Raw genomic sequence first — 24,823 nt, 5'->3', positions numbered from 1 at the left:
TTAGAACATATAAAGCCTAGACGGTTTGGTTGCATTGGCTGGTGCCTGGAACATTGGCTGTTGCCCCTCCTTCTCTTGACTCTCATGGACACCCCTAGGGCATTACTGTGGAACACATTTGGAAAACTGCTGATGCAAGGGAAAGAATCCAAGGCCTCGAATCTAAGACCTGAAATCAGATCTTATCTACCATTAATGGGCTGTGTAACCTTCAGTAGGTTAATATCCTCCCTGGCCTCACGTTCCTAATCCATATACTGTAAGAATTAGACCAATTTAGTGGTTTTCAAACTCTGCTCCCTTAAATACTAAGAGTTCCAGAGAAGCACGATAGCAATATTTGGGAAATAGGTAGTGCAGAGCCCCATAATTTTGAAAAGCTAGGGCTCCTCTGTTTTATTCATTGGAATTCCATATTTGTTTGAAGAATGAGTACCACTGCTAAAGACATTTTGACCAGATGATCTTAAAGGTTCCTTCAGGTTCAATTACTCTGTCATTATTCTTTAGAAATTTATGAGATTTATTGAACCAAAGTAGCAGAAGTAAGAATATTAATGAAGGCAACAAATAATAAATCTGAGGAAACTAAGTAATGGGGAAAACAGTGTGGACTCCTCACAAGATGCTGTAAAGTGACTAGGAGATGTTGGTATATCTGATATTTAGAGAAAAGGTGAAACCTCTGTTACCTGGATCTTATTTTGATAATTTGGCTGATCATGTTCATGGGAGCATAGGCTGGCACAATGACGAGTAGGCTTGTGGACCAATAAGAAATATTATGATAGGAATATTATATACTTACAACCAGAAGACAACAAAAACGAACAATTATTTAAACACTGCCTGTTGTAGGATTTTTCTTGGTGGTTAGTGATTTCAGAAAATGTGTCCCTTCCAAAGCAAATGTCACATTAAAATTCTACATTGGTGATCACTATGTTGCTATTAGAAGTGTATGTGAACTCGGACACTCTTGGATTGGTTGGTTTGAACAGTGTATTTAAGTAAAAAAGTTGTAGTGTTCCCTCTGGTCATAAAATCTGTACTGATTAGAGAGCCTCTAGGCCATGTTTATGGCTTGGATTGGCCCTATGTTCAGTTCTCCATATTTTCAGCTTTCTGAAAGCAAAGGAAAACCTATAAACATATGTGAATATATAAAAAGAATGGTAGCATCTGTTTATGTGTAATTTTGATAATGATTAATATGCAACAACAAGGGCTGATGCCCCTCATAGGCTTCACATATGGTGTGAGTTGAAGGCCACGCAGTGATTTTTCTCTCCAATTTTATCTCCCTTCCACCATTCAAAACTCTCACTATTGTGCCATTGTGTGTGTGTGTGTGTGTGTGTGTGTGTGTGTGTGTGTGTGTGTGTGAAGGTATAACACTTTCACTGCTGAAATATGTTAGCTTGAAGTGATATCACCCATTAACACTTCAACATGGATTAATTTATCAAATTACTTTCAGAGTTGGGTCCGGGGGGACTGACACTAGGGTCTACTTACAATTCAATTAGGATGGAATTTAGGAAGGTCTGCAGAAGGGAGGGGAAAGGCGCATCCACACGTGGGCCAGAGCAAGGAATGTTAGGAGCCAGGAAGTCCTGCTGGGCCTAGCAAACAACAAGATGTTGACCGAAGGAAGGGCCCACGTATCAAGGGGAAATACATAGGCTAAACTTTGCCCTGTCGTGAGCTAGTACAGTGCCTTGTACATAATCCGTCTTCAGCAGATGATAGTTAAATTACTTTGCCCTAGGATGGTTTTGGCTAAAACTAAAGTTAAGATTTCATGCTAATTTTTTTGTTATTAAAAAAGGTTTTGTGTATACCTTATTTTCTAAAATCAAGTTTCTTAGAGACATGATTTTCTGTTTTAAATTTGTTTAAATGATACATTTTGTGCCAGAAAGATTCTTTCTAAGGGAAAACCCTTCATATATAAAGCATAATTATTCCTTTAACAAGGCTTTTTTTTACTTTAGCCATTGAATAACACATCTGCTGCAAGGATGTTATTTTTTTTCATCAGTCCTTGTGCACAGCTCTGATTAGAAGAAGTAAAAGATTCACATCTTAAAATAGTGAATCTCCTTCATGTGGTTTTATTTTGTTATGACAGATTTTATTATGAAAGCTTTGAATAGCCCTCTTTTTAAGAAAATACTTTTAAAAAATGTAATTCTTTCAACTCTATATGTTACGGTGACTATTGATTTCAGAAAAAAAGTACCTTAAGAGCATCTTTCTCCAGTACTAATATCATATTGCTCCACAAAACATTTTATATCAAAGTCTCCTGAAGAAGAAATTTTAATAAGCCTCCTCTCCATACTTTTTATTCTATAGGCTTTACGCACATCTGCTGTTTTCAGAACAGGCTCACAACTGTTACAATGTCTTTATATAGTAAAACCAGAAGACAGTCCTCAACCCAGGTGTCTTGGATTAAGCTTTCACTCCACTGTTATTTATATCACTGTTCTCATGTACTCATTAAAAATATCATATCCACACAATAAAGTTTAAGAATAAGCTTTTTAAAAAGTTTTAAAAACATATTTTCACCAAACATATTACAAGATTTGAATTAACCCTTTCCTATTTGTTTCCAGGGCTACAGCAACACACCGGGGCCAGGTTATTTTCAAAGATGCTTTAGCCCAGCAGTTGTGTGAACAAGGAGGTAAGAGTCGTATTTGATTTGTTTGTGTTATGTCCAAACTATTCATGGTAGGTCCTATGTTCTGTGGACCAAGTAAGCATTTCATTATGATTACTTAATCATAATGCTTTAAAAATTTAAGTATTGACCCCTCATATCACTAATAATTATTTATTTAGTAATTACTAACAAAGATCTATAGAGTTCTGAAGATTCTAAGTGTGAGCAAAAGAAAATTTATTTTCATAATTTTTTCTAATGAATTACCTTTGGTTATTCTGGAAGTACAAATCTTAGTCGTAATTTTTAAATTCTACAAAATGGTGTCTACTTAATTTACCACTTAAATGTCTTGTCAGCTTTTCTGAAAATGTTTCTAATTGCTTTTAACATTTGATCATATTATACGTGATTATGTGTACAGTATCTATAGGCCTGTTTCAACTTTGTGCACTATTAATTTCAGACTTGTGTGGCTAGACATTCTATCAATTTAGATTAAATTTTACATAATGTCAGATATGTATGACCGGGATGCATGCACATGCACACACAAACACAGCACAATGAAAAAGTTAAAACCGGGATCCACACTCCGATGCTCATTTGTTCCCCCTATCCCTTGAGTTTCCACCCTACTTTGTGTTTCCATTATAGCATTTACCACTTCATAGAGAATTTTTCTCTGAAAAGGGGTGGATGTCGCCCTAGAGAGACTGAGCTTCTCAAGTATGGGGACTATGCCTCAAGGGGCTTTGGTTCCCCAGATGCTGACATAGAGCTTACCATCTAAGTCATTCTAAAAATCTTGATAGATTGAATACAAGTTTGTCTTAGCCGTACATATATTCCTTGATTTCAGCATCTTAATAATGAAAACATTTGATGTCAGTCTTTGTAAATGTCATGCCATTTTCATTGTTTATTGTAAGTATAGTATTAATTTTTGTTTAGAATGACATGGGGGGGAATTTGTTAACTTTTAGAATTATATTATTGAATTTAAAGGAAATTTCTATTAATTATCTCTCTGCTAAAGAATATCTGATGGGCTTTGGAGAGAAAGGAGGAAAAATTATATCAGTTTTTGAGATACCTAAGAAAATACCATTTATTATTAGTTATATATATAACAATATGGCTTTGTCTAAGTAACGTGATGCTTAACGATTATTAATGACAAAATCCTGATTATTTACACACACAGTTCTCGAATTATAAAACTTCATTCTAGTTATAGTTTCAAACGTATTATCAGTATTCCTGGGTTTAACAGATTTTTATCCTGTGACTTTGAGAATACAGATATTAAAATGTGCCTTTGTAGGTAGGCTCAAGAATTCGATCATAATACAAATCTTCTTCCAGACTATGAAATTGCTCACATTACTGAAAATATAGAACACCACATAGCAGTGAACATTAATATCCTGGAAAATGTATAGTGTCAGAAAAAGAAATGTCTAATTTTATTAACATTTACCATTGTCTAAAAACTAATTTCTTTTAAGCCTTAAATTTTTTAGTCTTTTCTATTATAAATGAATTATTGGGGTTGGGTTCATTTAAAATGAAAAGAAAAAGCCAAGAAAAACCAATAGGAAAAAATTCTCAACCAGTGAGGGAAAGAAAAATGCCTTCTATAGTAGTATTACACATGAGCATGATTTACATGATGGTAGATGTGGATATTATTAAAAATGCTGTACAGCCCAGGACCAGAAGAAAAACACTGAGCTTTTCAATAGCATCTAACTCATTGAAATTATATCAATCTATCCAAGATAAAGTGAAAAATAATGCTAACAAGAGTGCAAGAGTGATGGCTTTCTACTGTCAGGAAATAATAAGGAAAATAATTTGTGCTATAAACTATATATTTATTCTGGCCTTATCGATTTTTAATTAAAACAGTAATTGTCTCCTCAAATAAAATAACATTTTATCATGTAATCATTTTTTATGTATTGGGTAAGGAATATCTAATATATTTATTAGAGGAAAAACAATTGCAGTTACCATATACCACAGCACAGTGCCTTTTCATTTTAACACACTCAGTACGTGTGTTGATTTTAATTAAATTAAACAATTCAAGCAAAGCAAACTTTTTTCTGTGGATCCTGAGGATATCTGTTATTACAAGACTGTATTGCTTGCTAAACATATTGAAAAAGTAAAAGGATTAGAAAATGTACTCGTTATGTCTTAGAGGGTCTGTAATCTTAATCCCTTTTCTTATAAAACATTCGTTGAAAGTTTTTTTTTTTTTTTTTTTTTTTTTGAGACCAAGTCTCGCTCTGTCACCCAGGCTGGAGTGCAGTGACGTAATCTCGGCTAACCACAACCTCCACCTCCTGGGTTCAAGCAATTCTCCTGCCTCAGCCTCCTGAGTAGCTGGGATTACAGGTGTGTGCCACTGCACCTGGCTAATTTTTTGTATTTTTAGTAGAGACGACGTTTCACCATGTTGGCCAGGCTAGCCTTGAACTCCTGACCTCAGGTAATCAACCTGCTTCAACCTCCCAAAGTGCTAGGATTACAGGCATGAGCCACCGCACCTGACCAAAAGTCATTATTCTGCAAAACTTTATACAGCACCTGCAAGACCTCTGTCCTAGCTCACAGTGCTAAATAAGGATATGAAAGTGAAAAGGACCCATTTCCTGTTCTTGAGGAACTCACAGGCTAAGATACAAATGACAGATCTATGGATCACAGAGGTAGCTAAGTTTGCCTGGAGGTGTTAGGAAAGGCATCCCAGGAAGCTAGACCTGAATGGCCAGTGAGGTTTAAGAAAAAAGGAGAGGTTGCAAAAATTTTCTCCCATTGTGTAGGTTGCCTGTTCACTCTGATGATAGTTTCTTTTGCTGTGCAGAAGCTCTTTAGTTTAATGAGATCCCATTTGTCGATTTTGGCTTTTGTTGCCATTGCTTTTGGTGTTTTAGACATGAAGTCCTTGCCCACGCCTATGTCCTGAATGGTATTGCCTAGGTTTTCTTGTAGGATTTTAATGGTTTTAAGTCTAACATATAAGTCTTTAATCCATCTTGAATTAATTTTTTATAAGGTGTAAGGAAGGGATCCAGTTGCAGCTTTCTACATATGGCTAGCCAGTTTTCCCAGCACCATTTATTAAATAGGGAATCCTTTCCCCATTTCTTGTTTTTGTCAGGTTTGTCAAAGATCAGATAGTTGTAGATATGCGGCATCATTTCTGAGGGCTCTGTTCTGTTCCATTGATCTATGTCTCTGTTGTGGTACCAGTACCATGCTGTTTTGGTTACTGTAGCCTTGTAGTATAGTTTAAAGTCAGGTAGCGTGATGCCTCCACCTTTGTTCTTTTGGCAACCTACTCATCTGACAAAGGGCTAATATCCAGAATCTACAATGAACTCAAACAAATTTACAGGAAAAAAACAAACAACCCCATCAAAAAGTGGGCAGAGGACATGAACAGACACTTCTCAAAAGAAGACATTTATGCAGCCAAAAAACACATGAAGAAATGCTCCTCATCACTGGCCATCAGAGAAATGCAAATCAAAACCACAGTGAGATACCATCTCACACCAGTTAGAATGGCCATCATTAAAAAATCAGGAAACAACAGGTGCTGGAGAGGATGTGGAGAAATAGGAGCACTTTTACACTGTTGGTGGGACTGTAAACTAGTTCAACCATTGTGGAAGTCAGTGTGGCGATTCCTCAGGGATCTCGAACTAGAAATACCATTTGACCCAGCCATCCCATTACTGGGTATATACCCAAAGGACTATAAATCATGCTGCTATAAAGACACATGCACACGTATGTTTATTGCGGCACTATTCACAATAGCAAAGAGTTGGAACCAACCCAAATGTCCAACAACGATAGACTGGATTAAGAAAATGTGGTACATATACACCATGGAATACTATGCAGCCATAAAAAATGATGAGTTCGTGTCCTTTGTAGGGACATGGATGAAACTGGAAAACATCATTCTCAGTAAACTATCGCAAGGACAAAAAACCAAACACCGCATGTTCTCACTCATAGGTGGGAATTGAACAAGGAGAACTCATGGACACAGGAAGGGGAACATCACGCTCCAGGGACTGTTGTGGGGTGGGGGGAGGGGGGAGGGACAGCATTAGGAGATACACCTAATGCTAAATGACGAGTTAATGGGTGCAGGAAATCAACATGGCACATGGATACATATGTAACAAACCTGCACATTGTGCACATGTACCCTAAAACCCTAAAGTATAATAAAAAAAAAAAAAGAAAGAAAAAAGGAGAGGAGGCCGCGTGCAGTGGGTCATGCCTGTTATCCCAGCACTTTGGGAGGCTGAGGCAAGCAGATCACTTGAGGTCAGGAGTTTGAGACCAGCCTGGCCAACATGGTGAAAACCTGTCTCTACCAAAAATACAGAAATTAGCCGGGCGTGGTGGTGCAGGCTTGTAATACCAGCTACTCAGGAGGCTGAGGCAGAAGAATGGCTTGAACCTGGGAGGCAGAGGTTGCAGTGAGCCAAGATTGCACCACTGAACTCTAGCCTGAGCGACAGTGAGACTCTGCCTCAAAAAAAAAAAAAAAAAAAAGAGAGAGGAGAACCATCTATCTCCTCCTTCCCATTCTCGCTGACCCACCTTACATCAGGGCCCAGCAGTGCCTCCTTTGGGAACTGCCGAATATCTTCCTTCAGAATTTTTCTGCTCCTATTTTCATGGTGCCTTTACAGAGCTGCTATAATGAGCTTTCTAAAATGGAAATATGCTTCTTTCATTTGCCTGCTTAAAACCCTTCACTATCTCAATTGGAAGCAATAGTTTATCTTCAGAGTGAAATTCCTACTGCTTATCAACATGCAAGGAAAATCCCTTACAATCTGGCTTCAGTTTGCCTCTCCTACCTCATTTCTTGTCATCCTCTCATTTTTACCTTAAAACTCCCTGAATGCACCTCACTCTATCATCCTGGTGCTATCTGCACCCTATACTCTCCAAGTTTTCTTTGCCTGGGCTATCCTTTTGCGTCCTTTTGTTCTGTCTAACTCGGGCTGTCAGACCCTGCTTAGGGTATTACTCCCTCCCTCCAGAGAAAACATCTTTGATTCCCTCCCTCTTCCCCTCAGGCTGGTCTAGACAACCCTCATACATAACTGTCTCTACAGAATTCTCAAGGCACATTAAATAGGAATGCTCTCAACACTGTTATGTGCCAGACACCACTCCAAGCATTCTACGAACTCATCTAGTCTTCACAGCAACCCTCTGAAAGAGAAACTATTATTATCTACACTTTGAAGATGAGGAAACAAAGGCACAGGGAGAGCAACTTACTTGTGCATGCATTCATTCATTCATTCACTTATTTGACAACAATTTATTGCATGTTGTCATAAGAGCATCATCACAATGCCTTGTCTGCCATGAGATATATGCTCCTTAAGGGTAAGGGCTGTGCTTTTTAGTATGGAATCTCTAAAGCTTCTCACAATATGTGGTGCACAGTATGCACCTCATAAATGTTTGTCAAATGAATGAGCGAACAATTAAACTACAATAGTCTGATAGATAAGAAAGAGGAGGCTAGCCAGTAATTCATTACAGCTAAACCATGAGGCCTGGAAAGGTAAGTGGAGCAGATCATGCAGGGCCTTCTGTTAATGCTCAGGGACTTAGGCATTCTGCAGGCGGTGGGAAGGAAGCAGGAGAGTGATAGAACAATTAAAGAAAATCTAATGGGGGTTGGGGGTGGAATGTGTTGCAGGGTTATTGACAGATTAAAGGCAGATGATGGACAGGCAGACAAGGGAAGACAGATTATTGTGAAATGAGAAATAAATGCTGGGCAGTTTAAAGTTGAGGCTTTGAAAAAACATGATCGTTATACATTATATGTATTACTGTGATTAGATCTTGGAGGCCAGAAAGAAGGGGTATGTTAGAGAGACCTAGAGAAGGTACAGGCGTGCGGGTGAGAACAGGGAGGAAATCTGGGGCTACTCCGTCACTTCTGGCCTGGGTGACTGGGTGGACATTGATGCCAGGAACAGAGAAGAAATAAAGCAAATGTTAGAGGTGTTTGGAAGAAAAGATAATCAATTGCACTTCCACATGTCGGCTCTGAGGGAGTTGCAGAGTTCTCCAGCAGCCTGCTGAGAAGGGGGCCTGTCACTGGCTGGGGCAGCCAAGGAGATTTGAGAACCATCCGCCTATTGATGCTGGGGAAGCAATGCATTCATTAGGGAGATGGTTGGAGCAGGGAGGAAGCAGCCAAGTGAGGAAGACCAGTGACTGAGCAGGGGTGGGAAGAAGAAGGAACTCTGGAGAAGAGGCAAGCCTCTGAGGTGAGGGGAACTGAGGGAAGAAATCTGAACATGGTAGGGGTGTCCAACAAGGACAAACAGAGAGGACAGAGGATAGAAAAGGATGTTAGGATTTTACAATCAGAAGGTGATTGGCAATTTGGGCTGGGCGTGGTGGCTCACACCTGTAATCCCAGCACTTTGGGAGGCCGAGGCGGGCAGATCACCTGAGGTCAGGAGTTTGAGACCAGTCTGGCCAACATAGTGAAACCCCACCTCTAGTAAAAATACAGAAAATTAGCCAGGTGTGGTGGCAGGTGCCTGTAGTCCCAGCTACTCAAGAAGCTGAACACAAGAGAAATGGCTTGAACCTGGGAGGCGGAGGTTGCAGTGAGCCTAGATTGTGCCATTAAGCTCCAGCCTGGGCAACAGAGCAAGACTCCACCTCAAAAAAAAAAAAAAAAGTAGGCAATTGGCAATTTGGCTGAAAGTGAGGATGGTTTTAGGTGGGGCGAGACAACCTGAGGCAGCTTTGTAGCATGGAAAGGTTCTTGCTCAGTCTTTGGAGTCAGGCAGTTAAGGGAAGACAGATTACTGTGACATGAGAAATAAATCCTGGGCAGTTTAAAATTGAGGCTTTGAAAAAATATCAATATACATTATGTATATTACTGTGGACCCAATGAATATGTATGATTATTATTTGTCCATTAAAAAAACAATTTTTTAAAAAAATAAGGAAGGAGAGAGGTAGGCGCCCAGAGAGGAAAGGATTCTGGATTTTCTCTCCCTCTCTCCAGATCAGAGTGTGTTTATTATAGGCTTCCAGTGCCTTGCAGCCAAACACCACCAGAACACACCTAGTTGAAGTTGAATAGGTTGAACAGGTTGCTTTAGTGCTTGTTGCAGTGTGGGAGAAGGCAAACCATGGGGGAACCATGGGGCATCTCAAGAAGAGGATGTTACAAAAGGAACTGTTACTATAAGATTTGGGCTGGGCGGGGCGCGGTGGCTCATGCCTGTAATCCCAACACTTTGGGAGACCAAGATGGGTGGATCACGAGGTCGGGAGATCGAGATGATCCTGGCTAACACCGTGAAACCCCATCTCTACTAAAAATACAAAAAATTAGCTGGGCGTGATGGCACACGCCTGTAGTCCCAGCTATTCAGGAGGCTGAGGCAGGAGAATCGCTTGAACCCAGGAGGCGGAGGTAGCAGTGAGCCGAAATCATGCCATTGCACTCCAGCCTAGGTGACGGAGTGAGACTCTGTCTAAAAAAATAAAAATAAAAAAATAAATATTTGTGCTGTATTTGGTGATTGGGGTAAGGTTTAAGAAAGTGGAGCTTTGCTCTGGGTTCGATGCTGTCTGGAAGTGGGGACAATTCTGTGGTTAGGTATCTCAATAAATCTACCATAAGGGCAGACTAGAGCAAGGCTACTGCTGTAATTGATAAAGAAGCAGCAATCGCTCCTACGAGCCAGGAGAGAGGGTGCTTGGCACATTGTGACTTGGACAGTGCTAAAGTTGTGTCTGTGTTGAGACATGATTAAGAAATAGATGTGTTTTTATCTTGATTCATCACGGTCACAGAGTAGCGTTGTCTGAAGTTGATGTTCTGTGAAATTGTTTATGTTCAATAGGAGGACACCAAGGCCCAGCAGGGATTGCCAGGCCAGGTTCTGGATGTCAGAGGCCACTTTTTTCTTAAATGAGACTGAGGAGGGAATGTTAGTGGGCATGATTTACTTTTGGATTTTAGGCTTTACGAGGGCTTTGAAATCGTAGAGAAGTGGATTGTCTTATTTGTGCTGCCATAACAGAGTGCCACAGACTCGGTAATTGATAAAGAACAGAAATTTATTTTCTCACAGTTCCGAAGGCTGGGAAGTTCAAAATCAAGGTGCTGGCAGGTTTGGTTGTCTGGTGAAGGCTGCTTTAAGCTTCTAAGATGGTGTCTTGATGATGTATCCTCCTAAGAGGAGGAATGCTGTGTACTCACATGGTGGAAGGCAAAGGGGCAAGCCAGCTGAGCCTGAAGCCTCCTTTATAAGGACCTTAATCCCATTCACAGGGGGAGCAACCCTTATGACCTAATCACTGCTTAAAGGCCCCACCTCTTACTACTGTCACATTGGCAACACCTGAATTTTGGAGGGGACACATTCAAATCACGGCTTGGATTCAGGCTTTACTTGTGTGACCTTACTTTCCGGAGTCCCTGGCACAAAGCACCCGTTCAGTACATTATAAAGGGAAGGGATTTTGCTGAAGCAAAATTTTATTCAAGGTCAGTTGGTGTGAAATAAAAAGCATAAGTAGATCAGTGGGGTAAAATTGTGAATGTTTAATTTTTTAAAAATGTATCTCTATTTTGTAATTTGTTTACAGTGAACTTACGTTATTTGTATTATAAGGACATAGCACACATTTTCTCCAAAAAGTGTACATGTGGGGTTAGTCTTAGGAAGGAGAAGGGACGAGTCTGCTGTGGCAAGGGGAATAAATCCCTTCTCAAGAATCGAAGGAAAATTCTGAATTACAACTCCCATGTCTCCTCCTGTATGGTGACTTGCCTGGCTCCCTTAACATGCCCTGTCTCTGTTGTGTCATAATTATTTGTTTAAACACCCATTTCCCCCAATTGAGAGCTTTTTGAAGGCGGGAACCATGATTTAACTTTTTGGTTTTTTTAACATTTAATCATGTTTGGCACGAAACATAGACTCAGTAAATGTTTGCTGAATGATCAACTTAAACATTTTACAATTGAAAAGTCACTGTCCTTGCTGAAAAGTCTTTAACCCTGAATGTTTGCTGTGGACCATGATGAGGCAGTGTGGCTGCTACTAGCAATTTTCCTCACATTGATCTCTGGTTATAAAATACATGTACCAGCATATTAAAAAGTTTTGAAAATTGTTCATGGATTTTCATGTAAACTGTAAGGAGTCCCCTTAATGTTCTTGGAACATAGACCAGGTTCAGAGATTTTTTTTTTTATATATCTCTGAGGTTCCAAGTAATTGTAAACACATCCCCATCTGAGTTCTGCTGTCATGTCATGGTGCAGACAAGGAGCTAGAGTTTTCCCATCTTTAGTCTGGGGTGCGGGGTTGGCTGGGCTGTATAACCTCAATTGTTTTGAAAGTAAAAGATGCTTAGGTTCATTCACTAGCTGTAAAACAAAAAGAACTGAAATTATTCAATATTTAGTACTAAACAAAAATTACTTGGCCAGGCACGGTGGCTCACGCCTGTGATGTCAGCACTTTGGGAGGCCGAGGCGGGCAGATCACGAGGTCAGGAGATCGAGACCATCCTGGGTAACATGGTGAAACCCCATCTCTACTAAAACTACAAAAAATTAGCTGGGCGTGGTGGCAGGCGCCTGTAGTCCCAGCTACTCGGGAGGCTGAGACAGGAGAATGGCGTGAACCCAGGAGGCGGAGTTTACAGTGAGCAGAGATCGTGCCACTGCACTCTAGCCTGGGCGACAGAGCGAGACTCCGTCTCCAAAAAAAAAAATTAATGCTTACCATGTGCCAGGCTCTGTTCTAGGCTAGGTCTTGGAATATGCCAATAAACAGAGCAAAGATCCCTGCTGCCATGAAGCCTACATTGCAGTGAAGAGGAGACAGACAGTAAACATGAGACATAAGAAATGACTAAATGTGGTGCCATGTTAGAAGGTGGCAAGTGTTGTTGGGGAAAATAGACCACCAAAATATAGCAGGGAAAGAGCCTACAGTTGGGTGGAGGAGGAAGAGGCTGATTGCAATTTTAAATAGGGTGGCAGGTAAGTTGGGTAGACCTCACTGAGAAGGTGACATAAGAGCAAAGACCGGAAAGGGGATAAAGGAGTTAGCCAAGTGACTATCTGGGAAATTGTCCAAAATGTCAGTAAGTGATTTTAAAGATAAACATTATGGTGTTTTTTGAAGTACTGTTAGAGATGACCAAAACAAAGAATAGAAACAATATCAGCACAGACTAAAAACTTGAAAGGAGAAATCAGGTTTTATTGCAGAAATTATTACTGAACAACCTAAAAAGAGCTGCAGACCTAATACATCTGTCGCTGAACCACATGAGTACTATTGAAAATGTTAATATGAGTGTGGTACAGGTAGGCTTAGGATGAGGACTAGTATTTGAATTCATGCTATGATCATGTAACTATAGGTTTCTTATCTGTAGATCAGTGATGAAGCCAAGCAAGCTAACTTGACAAAATCTACAGTACTCATGAGTGGCAGGCCTAGAATTCAAATCTCTGGACTCACAGCCCAATGCTGGTTCCATTATATCAAGTAGATTCTTAAAGTTAAAAAAAAATAAACATTAAAAACCCTCAGGAACCACAGCCCTATAAACAAGATTATCGCTACTGCCTGAATTCCCTGAAAACCTTGGAAAGAACACATACACTCTTTGGTGCCCTAAATCTACACAGTTAAGGCAAAAGTGATGTGAGTGCATCAGCCTGGCTGCCACTGGTCCAGCAGTATGCACACATCACAGTTGAAGATAGAGCAGGGAAAATAATCCTGTGTGTGTATATTCATTGGCCTGTGGGCTTCTTGGCATACCCTCTTCAAACACACACATTGATTATTTAGCAAGACCAGATGGCAGGCTTAGTGGCCTGACAGCAGTCATGCCCTGTAGTGCCCCCAAAGGGCGCGTGCCATTTATAAACCACCCTGGAATTCTCTGTTGTGGTGTTGATGGAAGTGGCTATAACTAAAGGCAAACGTTTTATGTCAGGAGGAAAGAGGTCAGGCTTACAGCTGGCACAGAAAACCTTGACTGCTTTCTGCCAGGCTTAGCAGTTTTTCAGCCGTTCATCACCCTCAGAACAGTGAGTGGTAGAAACTGTGGCTGTGCTCTCTAAGGGCCCTTGGACCATGGTGGTAGGCAGCATATATGCTTCATCCCAAATGCCAACTCTTTGCAATTTTTAAATCATTTGTATTAAGGATTGGTGAAAGTTGAAACTGTGAGTTGGAGAGGGGCAGAGGAGAGTTTAATAAGAAGTCCAGAATGTGAATGGGGTGTTTAACCTCCTTTTATATTTTTTAGCACTTTAAGTGTAACTTTACACCCAAATATTGTAAAAATTGTAGATCAGATCTACCAAAATCTTCTCTTGGCTATCCTTGATTATTCAACAGCTTATATTACTAAATATCTTTCCAATACCCTGAAATGCAAAGTCTTTATTAATTCAGACTTGTTTCTCTCGCATTGTCAGAATTGGGTTTCAACGTATCTACTTTAATTGTTGAAAAGAAAAATAAATACTCATGTATTTCACTTGAATGTGCCCAGTGTTAAGCATTTGCTGGTCAAAGACATCTGTGCTCCCCTTGGCTATTTTGTAGCTTATATTTCATTTTAGTGGTTACAGCTCCTGTTCATGACATCCCGAGGCTTTGTGATTTATAAACAAAGACAACTGAATTAAGAGGCTCAGGGAAAACCATCCAGGAACCTCCGATCTTGCTTCAAGGTCTTACAAACTACCCAACAAAGCAAGAAACTAAAGCCCTCCTGGGGCTATGGCAGGCAGAAAGTATCCCTAAGTGATCTGAAAACAAGCAGATTAAGGAGAATGACAAAGAGCTGATTCACATGACCATAGTAAAATTTCTTGCTGCTGACTCTGGAGGTGTGTCTGATTATTCTTTTAATTTCCTAAAGAATGGTGTTTTGGACTGGTGCTGTTTATCCCAAGGTGATTGAACATAGATTTAAACAGCCTTCTTTTCAGTTCTGAGGGCTATATACATTCCCACTTGACAGCTTTATCTAGTCCAAAGTCAAAATTCCTAGATTTATGCCCAGGAAGAATTTTACATTGAGTTATTTTGGGTGCCCATGGAAGAATTCTTTCTACACATGCTGCTATATAACCTGCTTGATTCCTCCATATTTTGAAGGACAAAGACCAAGTTTGGATCTATACAATCACTTGGGGAAGAAGGGCAAAGCTGTTACAAACATACATAGTTCACAATTTTGTTTGGCTTGTGAAATATTTCATCCAATTTATTAATCCAACATTATTTTAATGTACATGCGAAAATTCAGTTGTTTCATGTAAAAATTAATATAATTTTTTTATAATCAAGTTTTTAAGAGTTGGAATTCATTGGTATTAATTAATGTATATTGTGCTGTGTCCCCAGTGGGCATATGTGAAACACTGCACCAGACCCCAGGCGAGGTGTGTGGCAACATAAGGCAGTCTCCCATCCCATTGTTAAGAAGCTTATAGTACGGATTTACTAATGCAAACCCAGAAGAGAAGGACCAAGACACATTTGCAGAAAAATATAAACTTAGTGGAATGGTGTTCCTCTCATCTCCTCTGAGGCCTTGCTCCAATAATTGTGCTTTCTCTTTCTCATAGCTTCAATGTCTTCCTCTTCAGTGGCCACCTCCTCCTCTGTGCTTAAATATGCTGAAGCCACTGCTACTTTAACAAGTATTTCATCCTGAACTTCGGGTACCCCCGGCCATGTTTCCTTCTTACACTCCAGCTTCTTGAAAGAGCAGTGTGTGTCACCAGGCTTTCATCCTAACTCTGCCATCTGGCCTCTACCGCCAGCACTCCCTGGAAACTATCATCCTCAAGGTCACCAATAACCCACTAGGGTGCCAACTAAATCTAGAGGACTCGGATCCTCACCCTACCTGACTTCTCTTTTCTTTCTCAGTTTCCGTAATGAGTTCTTCTTCTTCCCACATCACACATTCTGGGGTTGGGCGTCTTTTTGCACTTTTTTTTTTTTTTTTTTTGAGAGGCGTCTCTTGTCACCACGCTGGAGTGCAGTGGTGTGATCTTGGCTCACTGCAAACTCCGCCTCCCAGGTTCAAGCAATTCTCCTGCCTCAGCCTCCCGAGTAGTTGGAACTACAGGTGTGCACCACCATACCCAGCTAATTTTTGTATTTTTAGTAGAGACAGGGTTTCACCATGTTGGCCAGGATGGTCTCTTGACCTTGTGATCCACTCACTTCAGCCTCCCAAAGTGCTAGGATTACAGGCATGAGCCACCATGCCCAGCCTTCTTTTTGTGCTTTTATATTGTCCCTGTTGAACTCACTCACACCTATAATTTTCATCTTCCTAGCTTTCCACTTCCTTGGTGCTTATACAAAGAGTCAAGAAGGTAAAATGATTGTGAGCATGAAGTTTGCAGTTACCTATACTCCTGAGTTAGAATTTCTGCTCTGGCACTTTCTAGCCATGTAATCTTTGAGTCTCAATTCTCTCATCTGTAAAATAGGGAAAGGGATAGTATCAACCTTTTTGGCCACCGCATACCATTCCCAAGAGCCTGGTACAATATTTTGTGCCCAGAAGGAACATCATAAGGTTGTGAGGATTAAATGTCGTGATGAAGTGCATAGCATAGTGGCTAGCACATACTCTGTAGATGTTAGCTCTCACTATTACTGTACACTACATTTGGGTGTCATTTAGGCACCTTGAACTCAATATATTCTAAACTGAACTTTAGTTCCTCCCAAATCTGTACTCTTCTGTTGCAGTTCTGGTTAGCATCTTCATCATCACCCTAGTCACTAAACAGAGACCTAGTTAACACATTTCTTTGCTTATTCCTTTTTGTCATCCATGTCTATATCCAATGTGTCTAAGGCCAATTTACACAATATCTCTTAAACCAACCCTTTTCTTTCCATGCCTACTGCCATTTTTTTTTATTCAGGCCTTTCACACATTGATCAAAATTCTCCTGGCCTCAAACCCTATAACTGCCCTCTATTCCCCCCCAGTTCAGCCTGGCTTTCAGGACTTCCCTGATCTGTCCCACCTCTCTCTCTCTCCAACCTCATCTCCACATTTAGATCTTTCCACACCCATCACCCTCACCTGACACCAGACTCTTTATTTCAGCTGGAATAAGTACGTCCTTCATCAGAGATGCCATCCTGACCCTATCACTGTAGCTCATATATGCCAGCTCCTTTCCTTGGTGTACTTTCCTCCATACCTCCTCTGCTGTGTAACTCATGAAGTTGCACTCATCCTTAAAGATCCAGTTCAAGTGTCTCCTCCTCTATCATCTTTATTTTTATCACTCTCCCACCTTATATTTGCTAACTTAATTTAGTTCACCATATTGTGTGTAATGCATTGACTTCTAAATGTATTTTATACTACACTTTGGATCCCTTGATCCAGAAGAGACTGGATCATTTTTAGATTCCCAGAACTTGGCACAGTACCTGACACTTAGCAGGCACTCAAATATTAGTTAAGGAAATCAATGAACCATATAAAGCAAGGACACTTTTCCAAAAATGCTGAATCGCTATTATTTCTTTAATTGCCAGCCAGTCTGTACCTCCCATGTCCCCAGAAGTGCTTTTACATCTATATTTAGGCATTGTGCACTCTTTTTTCATTGATGAACTTTACTAGGAGTAGCCTAACAAAACTCAGAGTTGGTTAGATGGTATTTGAGATTATGTTTGCTTTACTGCTCACTGTCCTCTTTGAGAAACTACAGAAGAAACTTCTATACAGTCTGTGTACCTGCAATAACTATGCTTCTCCTGAACAGTATGTGTTATTTTAAAGTTATGAACTCTTCTATTTCTGTAACTTTATGGCTTGAGAACCAAATTGAAGTCCTGGGGGCATGCATCTTGCATACGTATCTCAACACGGCATGTATTATTTTTCTACCCTCGTTTGTCATCTTTGATTTCCCCCCCTTTATTATCTTGTTCAGCTGTCTGCCTTTTTTTGTAAGCTGCCTTAAATCTATCTTAGAGCAAGACAGATTGTACAATTCATCCTTAGGTATGTAAAGGAAAGTGAAAAGAAATATGAAGAAAAGTGAAGGAAGAAGATGACATATGTACAAGCAATAAGGAAGAAAAGGAACAGAGGAGATGATTAGAATTTTCTAACAACAATGGTTTTAGTAATATTGGCTTGCTGATGTTATCAGAATACATTCAACTAGCATTTTTGGAACTGCCATGTGTGAGACATTGTGCTCAGCATTGGGAATGCAGAGATATTCAAGATAGAGTCTCTCTACTCACAGGAATTTGCAGGTTGATCAGCTCTAATTGCTACTGTGGCCTTTAAGATTATGACTCAGATAAAGAGAAGAAATTTTCCCCAAAAGGGACCCTTTCCTCACCCACGGGAAATTAACTATTGTAGTTAGAGTATCAATTAAGCTTCTATGTACTTGTGGTACTAAGCAAAGTACTTCAACATGTGGGTGGGTTAAATGACTAGAAGTTTATTTCTTAGTCATAAATCGGTTTGAGGATAGATGGTCTAGGGCTGGCAGGGTGGTTCCACTGTGCACAGCATGTAGCTTCCATATCTAGGAGCCAAGGTGGCTGCTCCAGCACTCACCGCCTCCTACAGCAGGGAGGGGAAAGGGCCAAGGAAGCATGCCCATTCCTTTAGGACATCACCCAGCCCTGAAAGTTACCCTAGTCGCTTCTGCTCACCTCATATGGGCAGAACTTAATTCCTTTGTCACAGGAAGCTATGGGGGGCGCTGAGAAAGAAATAAAGAAAAGAAGCATAGACGTTGGAAAATCTCTAGCAATTTCTGTTGATGTTAGCAACAAGGTTTCTTCCGTCTCCTCCACTTCTTCCTTCTCCTTCTTCCTCTTCTGAGCCTAGTGATTTTCCTTCCAACCTCTAAATGTTACTTAAAAGCCATACATTCTCAGGTTTTGGGTCAATTTATACCTGCAATTTCTCACATCTCCTCCATCTATGAGCTTCATCTCTTCAAGTTCTCAAAGGTCTAGAATTTTTAAAAAGTTGCTACACAGCAACAATTTTTTAAAAATTAAAATTTGGCCAGGCATGGTTGCTCATGCCTGTAATCCCAGCACTTTGGGAGGCTGAGGCAGGTGGATTGCTTGAGCCCAGGAGTTCAAGACTAGCCTGGGCAATGTGGTAAGATCTTGTCTCTACCCAAAAAAAAAAAAAAAAAAAAATTTACTTGTCTTGGTGCTGCATGCCTGTAGTCCCAGCTTCTTGGGAGACTGAGGCAGGAGGATCATTTAAGCCCAGGAGGTCGAGATTGCAGTGAGCCAAGATGCACCACTGCACTCTAGCCTGGCCAACAGAACGAGACACTCTCTCAAAATATGAATAAATATAAAAATAAAAATGTACCAACAATTCAAATGATACCGTTTTGCATTCTGATTTTTCACTTAAAACTTGTATTTATATCGTAAGCAAATTTTTGAAAAATGTATGGATGTCTCCCCAGAAAAGGTGGGGACATGAGCATGGTAAGACAATGAGCCATAATTTTCAATGTTTAAGGCCCCATTATTTATGGCTCCTATTGGAATAAATCTTATCTGAAAGAGTTCTCTATCTCCTAGTTGCAGGTTATAAAGATATATTTTCATTTTGTTTCTATTTCATTTATTTTAGAATATGAAAGATGATAAATTGTTTTGAGACACAAATCAAGTTGAGGTGGAAAATCAGAGAGGGAAGAGAAAAATAATTCCTAATATTGCTGGTTCTGTGTATAATTTAGCTGTCTTTAAATATTAGGAAATCTTTTATACTGATCATAAGTGTGTTCCTGAACACAGGGAGAACTGTTTTCACTCTAAATTTATAACGTTTTTGGAAGCTTAATTATCATACTTGAAGGTCAAATGGTGCTTTATTGCAATAAAATACAAAAAGTAATAAAGAAATTATTCCTGGGGAGATGAAAGTCTAGGTTCATAGCTCATTAAATGCTAACTTCAGAGCCCATGTCTAATTTGTCATATTTAGCTTTGGAAGTTTAATACGTTTGAATTTCAAATTAGGTGCAGAGATACCTGAGGCAAAACTACCTGGGGCCTTTGAATTCCAAAATGATTCAGGAGATATAGTCCCTGTAACATAATACCTGTATTTGTAAGAATTGCTTGCCGTCTACGTATGATGCTTTTTTTAAAACAGCTTTTTTTTTTTAAAGTAATCAATAATATTAGCTTAAAGCTCATTTACCACCTCCTCAATTCATTTTCAGGCATCTTTTCCTTTTTCTGCTCCACATATTTAAGTCTCCATTCTTTGCGCTGAGTAATTTGTTCAACAAGTTGGCTGAAATTTATTAGTACTGCTATACTTTGGAGTCAGATGATTACTTTAAAATTTCCATCCAAAATAAGTCAGTTGAAAGAAAAAAACACATATGTCAAGAAAATAACCTTTAGGGGAATTAAACACGACCTCATTCTTTATAATATGCCTACTTCAGGCTGCTGTGATCTATGAGATTCTGGCAGGCTCAACTTTTGAAAGAGCATATGCACAGAAATGCTTCTTAAGAAATGAAGCTTTTTCTATGGAACCAAGTTGGAAAACACTCTGCAAGATATTATCCAGGAGAACTTCCCCAATCTAGCAAGGCAGGCCAGCATTCAGATTCAGGAAATACAGAGAACGCCACAAAGATACTCCTCGAGAAGGGCAACTCCAAGACACATAATTGTCAGATTCACCAAAATTGAAATGAAGGAAAAAATGTTAAGGGCAGCCAGAGAGAAAGGTCGGGTTACCCACAAAGGGAAGCCCATCAGACTAACAGCTGATCTCTCAGCAGAAACTCTACAAGCCAGAAGAGAGTGGGGGCCGATATTCAACATTCTTAAAGAAAAGAATTTTCAACCCAGAATTTCCTATCCTGCCAAACTAAGCTTCATAAGTGAAGGAGAAATAAAATTCTTTACAGACAAGCAAATGCTGAGTGATTTTGTCACCACCAGGCCTGCCCTAAAAGAGCTCCTGAAGGAAGCACTAAACATGGAAAGGAACAACCGGTACCAGCCCCTGCAAAAACATGCCAAATTGTAAAGACCATCGAGGCTAGGAAGAAACTATAGCAACTAACGAGCAAAATAACCAACTAACATCATAATGACAGGATCAGATTCACACATAACAATATTCACGTTAAATGTAAATGGGCTAAATGCTCCAATCAAAAGACACAGACTGGCAAACTGGATAAGGAGTCAGGACCCATCAGTGTGCTGTGTTCAGGAAACCCATCTCACGTGCAGAGACACACATAGACTCAAAATAAAGGGATGGAGGAAGATCTATCAAGCAACTGGAAAACAAAAAAAGGCAGGGGTTGCAATCCTAGTCTCTGATAAAATAGACTTTAAACCAACAAAGATCAAAAGAGACAAAGAAGGCCATTACATAATGGTAAAGGGATCAATTCAACAAGAAGAGCTAACTATCCTAAATATATATGCACCCAACACAGGAGCACCCAGATTCATAAAGCAAGTCCTCAGTGACCTACAAAGGGACTTAAACTCCCACACAATAATAATGGGAGATTTTAACACCCCACTGTCAGCATTAGACAGATCAACGAGACAGAAAGTTAATAAGGATATCCAGGAATTGAACTCAGCTCTACATAAAGTGGACCTAATAGACATCTACAGAACTCTCCACCCCAAATCAACAGAATATACATTTTTTTCAGCACCACACCACACCTATTCCAAAATTGACCACATAGTTGGAAGTAAAGCTCTTCTCAGCAAATGTAAAAGAACAGAGATTATAACAAACTGTCTCTCAGACCACAGTGCAATCAAACTAGAACTCAGGATTAAGAAACTCAGTCAAAACTGCTCAACTACATGGAAACTGAACAACCTGCTCCTGAATGACTATTGGGTACATAATGAAATGAAGGCAGAAATAAAGATGTTCTTTGAAACCAACGAGAACAAAGACACAACATACCAGAATCTCTGGGACACGTTCAAAGCAGTGTGTAGAGGGAAATTTATAGCACTAAATGCCCACAAGAGAAAGCAGGAAAGATCCAAAATTGACACCCTAACATCACAATTAAAAGAACTAGCAAAGCAAGAGCAAACACATTCAAAAGCTAGCAGAAGGCTAGAAATAACTAAAATCAGAGCAGAACTGAAGGAAATAGAGACACAAAAAACCCTTCAAAAAATTAATGAATCCAGGAGCTGGTTTTTTGAAAAGATCAACAAAATTGATGGACCACTAGCAAGACTAATAAAGAAGAAAAGAGAGAAGAATCAAATAGATGCAATAAAAAACGAAAAAGGGGATATCACCACCGATCCCACAGAAATACAATCTACCATCAGAGAATACTACAAACACCTCTATGCAAATAAACTAGAAAATCTAGAAGAAATGGATAAATTCCTCGACAAATACACCCTCCCAAGACTAAACCAGGAAGAAGTTGAATCTCTGAATAGACCAATAACAGGTTCTGAAATTGTGGCAATAATCAATAGCTTACCAACCAAAAAGAGTCCAGGACCTGATGGATTCACAGCTGAATTCTACCAGAGGTACAGGGAGGAACTGGTACCGTTCCTTCTGAAACTATTCCAATTGATAGAAAAAGAGGGAATCCTCCCTAACACATTTTACGAAGCCAGCATCGTCCTGATACCAAAACCTGGCAGAGACATAACCAAAAAAGAGAATTTCAGACCAATATCCTTGATGAACATTGATGCAAAAATCCTCAATAAAATACTGGCAAACCGAATCCAGCAGCACATCAAAAAGCTTATCCACCATGATCAAGTGGGCTTCATCCCTGGGATGCAAGGCTGGTTCAACATACGCAAATCAATAAATGTAATCCAGCATATAAACAGAACCAAAGACAAAAACCACATGATTATCTCAATAGATGCAGAAAAGGCCTTTGACAAAATTCAACAACCCTTCATGCTAAAAACTCTCAATAAATTAGGTATTGATGGGACGTATCTCAAAATAATAAGAGCTATCTATCACAAACCCACAGCCAATATCATACTGAATGGGCAAAAACTGAAAGCATTCCCTCTGAAAACTGGCACAAGACAGGGATGCCCTCTCTCACCGCTCCTATTCAACATAGTGCTGGAAGTTCTGGCCAGAGCAATCAGGCAGGAGAAGGAAATAAAGGGTATTCAATTAGGAAAAGAGGAAGTCAAATTGTCCCTGTTTGCAGATGACATGATTGTATATCTAGAAAACCCCATTGTCTCAGCCCAAAATCTCCTTAAGCTGATTAGCAACTTCAGCAAAGTCTCAGGATACAAAATTAATGTACAAAAATCACAAGCATTCTTGTACACCAATAACAGACAAACAGAGAGCCAAATCATGAGTGAACTCCCATTCACAATTGCTTCAAAGAGAATAAAATACCTAGGAATCCAACTTACAAGGGATGTGAAGGACCTCTTCAAGGAGAACTACAAACCACTGCTCAATGAAATAAAAGAGGATACAAACAAATGGAAGAACATTCCATGCTCATGGGTTGGAAGAATCAATATTGTGAAAATGGCCATACTGCCCAAGGTAATTTATAGATTCAATGCCATCCCCATCAAGCTACCAATGACTTTCTTCACAGAATTGGAAAAAACTACTTTAAAGTTCATATGGAACCAAAAAAGAGCCCGCATCACCAAGTCAATCCTAAGCCAAAAGAACAAAGCTGGAGGCATCACGCTACCTGACTTTAAACTATACTACAAGGCTACAGTAACCAAAACAGCATGGTACTGGTACCATAACAGAGACATAGATCAATGGAACAGAACAGAGCCCTCAGAAATGATGCCGCATAGCTACAACTATCTGATCTTTGACAAACCTGACAAAAACAAGAAATGGGGAAAGGATTCCCTATTTAATAAATGGTGCTGGGAAAACTGGCTAGCCATATGTAGAAAACTGCAACTGGATCCCTTCCTTACACCTTATACAAAAATTAATTCAAGATGGATTAAAGACTTATATGTTAGACCTAAAACCATTAAAATCCTACAGGAAAACCTAGGCAATACCATTCAGGACATAGGCGTGGGCAAGGACTTCATGTCTAAAACACCAAAAGCAATGGCAACAAAAGCCAAAATCGACAAATGGGATCTCATTAAACTAAAGAGCTTCTGCACAGCAAAAGAAACTATCATCAGAGTGAACAGGCAACCTACAGAATGGGAGAAAATTTTTGCAACCTACTCATCTGACAAAGGGCTAATATCCAGAATCTACAATGAACTCAAACAAATTTACAAGAAAAAAACAAACAACCCCATCAAAAAGTGGGCAGAGGACATGAACAGACACTTCTCAAAAGAAGACATTTATGCAGCCAAAAAACACATGAAGAAATGCTCATCATCACTGGCCATCAGAGAAATGCAAATCAAAACCACAGTGAGATACCATCTCACACCAGTTAGAATGGCCATCATTAAAAAATCAGGAAACAACAGGTGCTGGAGAGGATGTGGAGAAATAGGAACACTTTTACACTGTTGGTGGGACTGTAAACTAGTTCAACCATTGTGGAAGTCAGTGTGGCGATTCCTCAGGGATCTCGAACTAGAAATACCATTTGACCCAGCCATCCCATTACTGGGTATATACCCAAAGGACTATAAATCATGCTGCTATAAAGACACATGCACACGTATGTTTATTGTGGCACTATTCACAATAGCAAAGAGTTGGAACCAACCCAAATGTCCAACAACGATAGACTGGATTAAGAAAATGTGGCACATATACACCATGGAATACTATGCAGCCGTAAAAAATGATGAGTTCGTGTCCTTTGTAGGGACATGGATGAAACTGGAAAACATCATTCTCAGTAAACTATCGCAAGGACAAAAAACCAAACACCGCATGTTCTCACTCATAGGTGGGAATTGAACAATGAGAACTCATGGACACGGGAAGGGGAACATCACGCTCCGGGGACTGTTGTGGGGT

General features: G+C 39.8%; 1 protein-coding gene across 2 annotated transcripts in view; it reads left to right on the top strand.

Moving 5' to 3' along the window:
• Positions 1–24,823, top strand: part of RELN (reelin) — a 533,709-nt gene that overhangs the window by 221,388 nt on the left and 287,498 nt on the right. For both annotated transcript variants that reach the window (XM_055283529.2, XM_055283528.2), the window contains exon 4: positions 2,628–2,698. In XM_055283529.2, coding sequence (XP_055139504.1) covers positions 2,628–2,698 — 71 coding nt within the window. The remainder of the gene's footprint in view (positions 1–2,627; positions 2,699–24,823) is intronic.

The sequence above is a fragment of the Symphalangus syndactylus genome, chromosome 6, assembly GCF_028878055.3.
Source record: "Symphalangus syndactylus isolate Jambi chromosome 6, NHGRI_mSymSyn1-v2.1_pri, whole genome shotgun sequence".
NCBI classification, from domain to species: domain Eukaryota; kingdom Metazoa; phylum Chordata; class Mammalia; order Primates; family Hylobatidae; genus Symphalangus; species Symphalangus syndactylus.
This window is presented reverse-complemented; position numbering and strand designations above follow the sequence as displayed.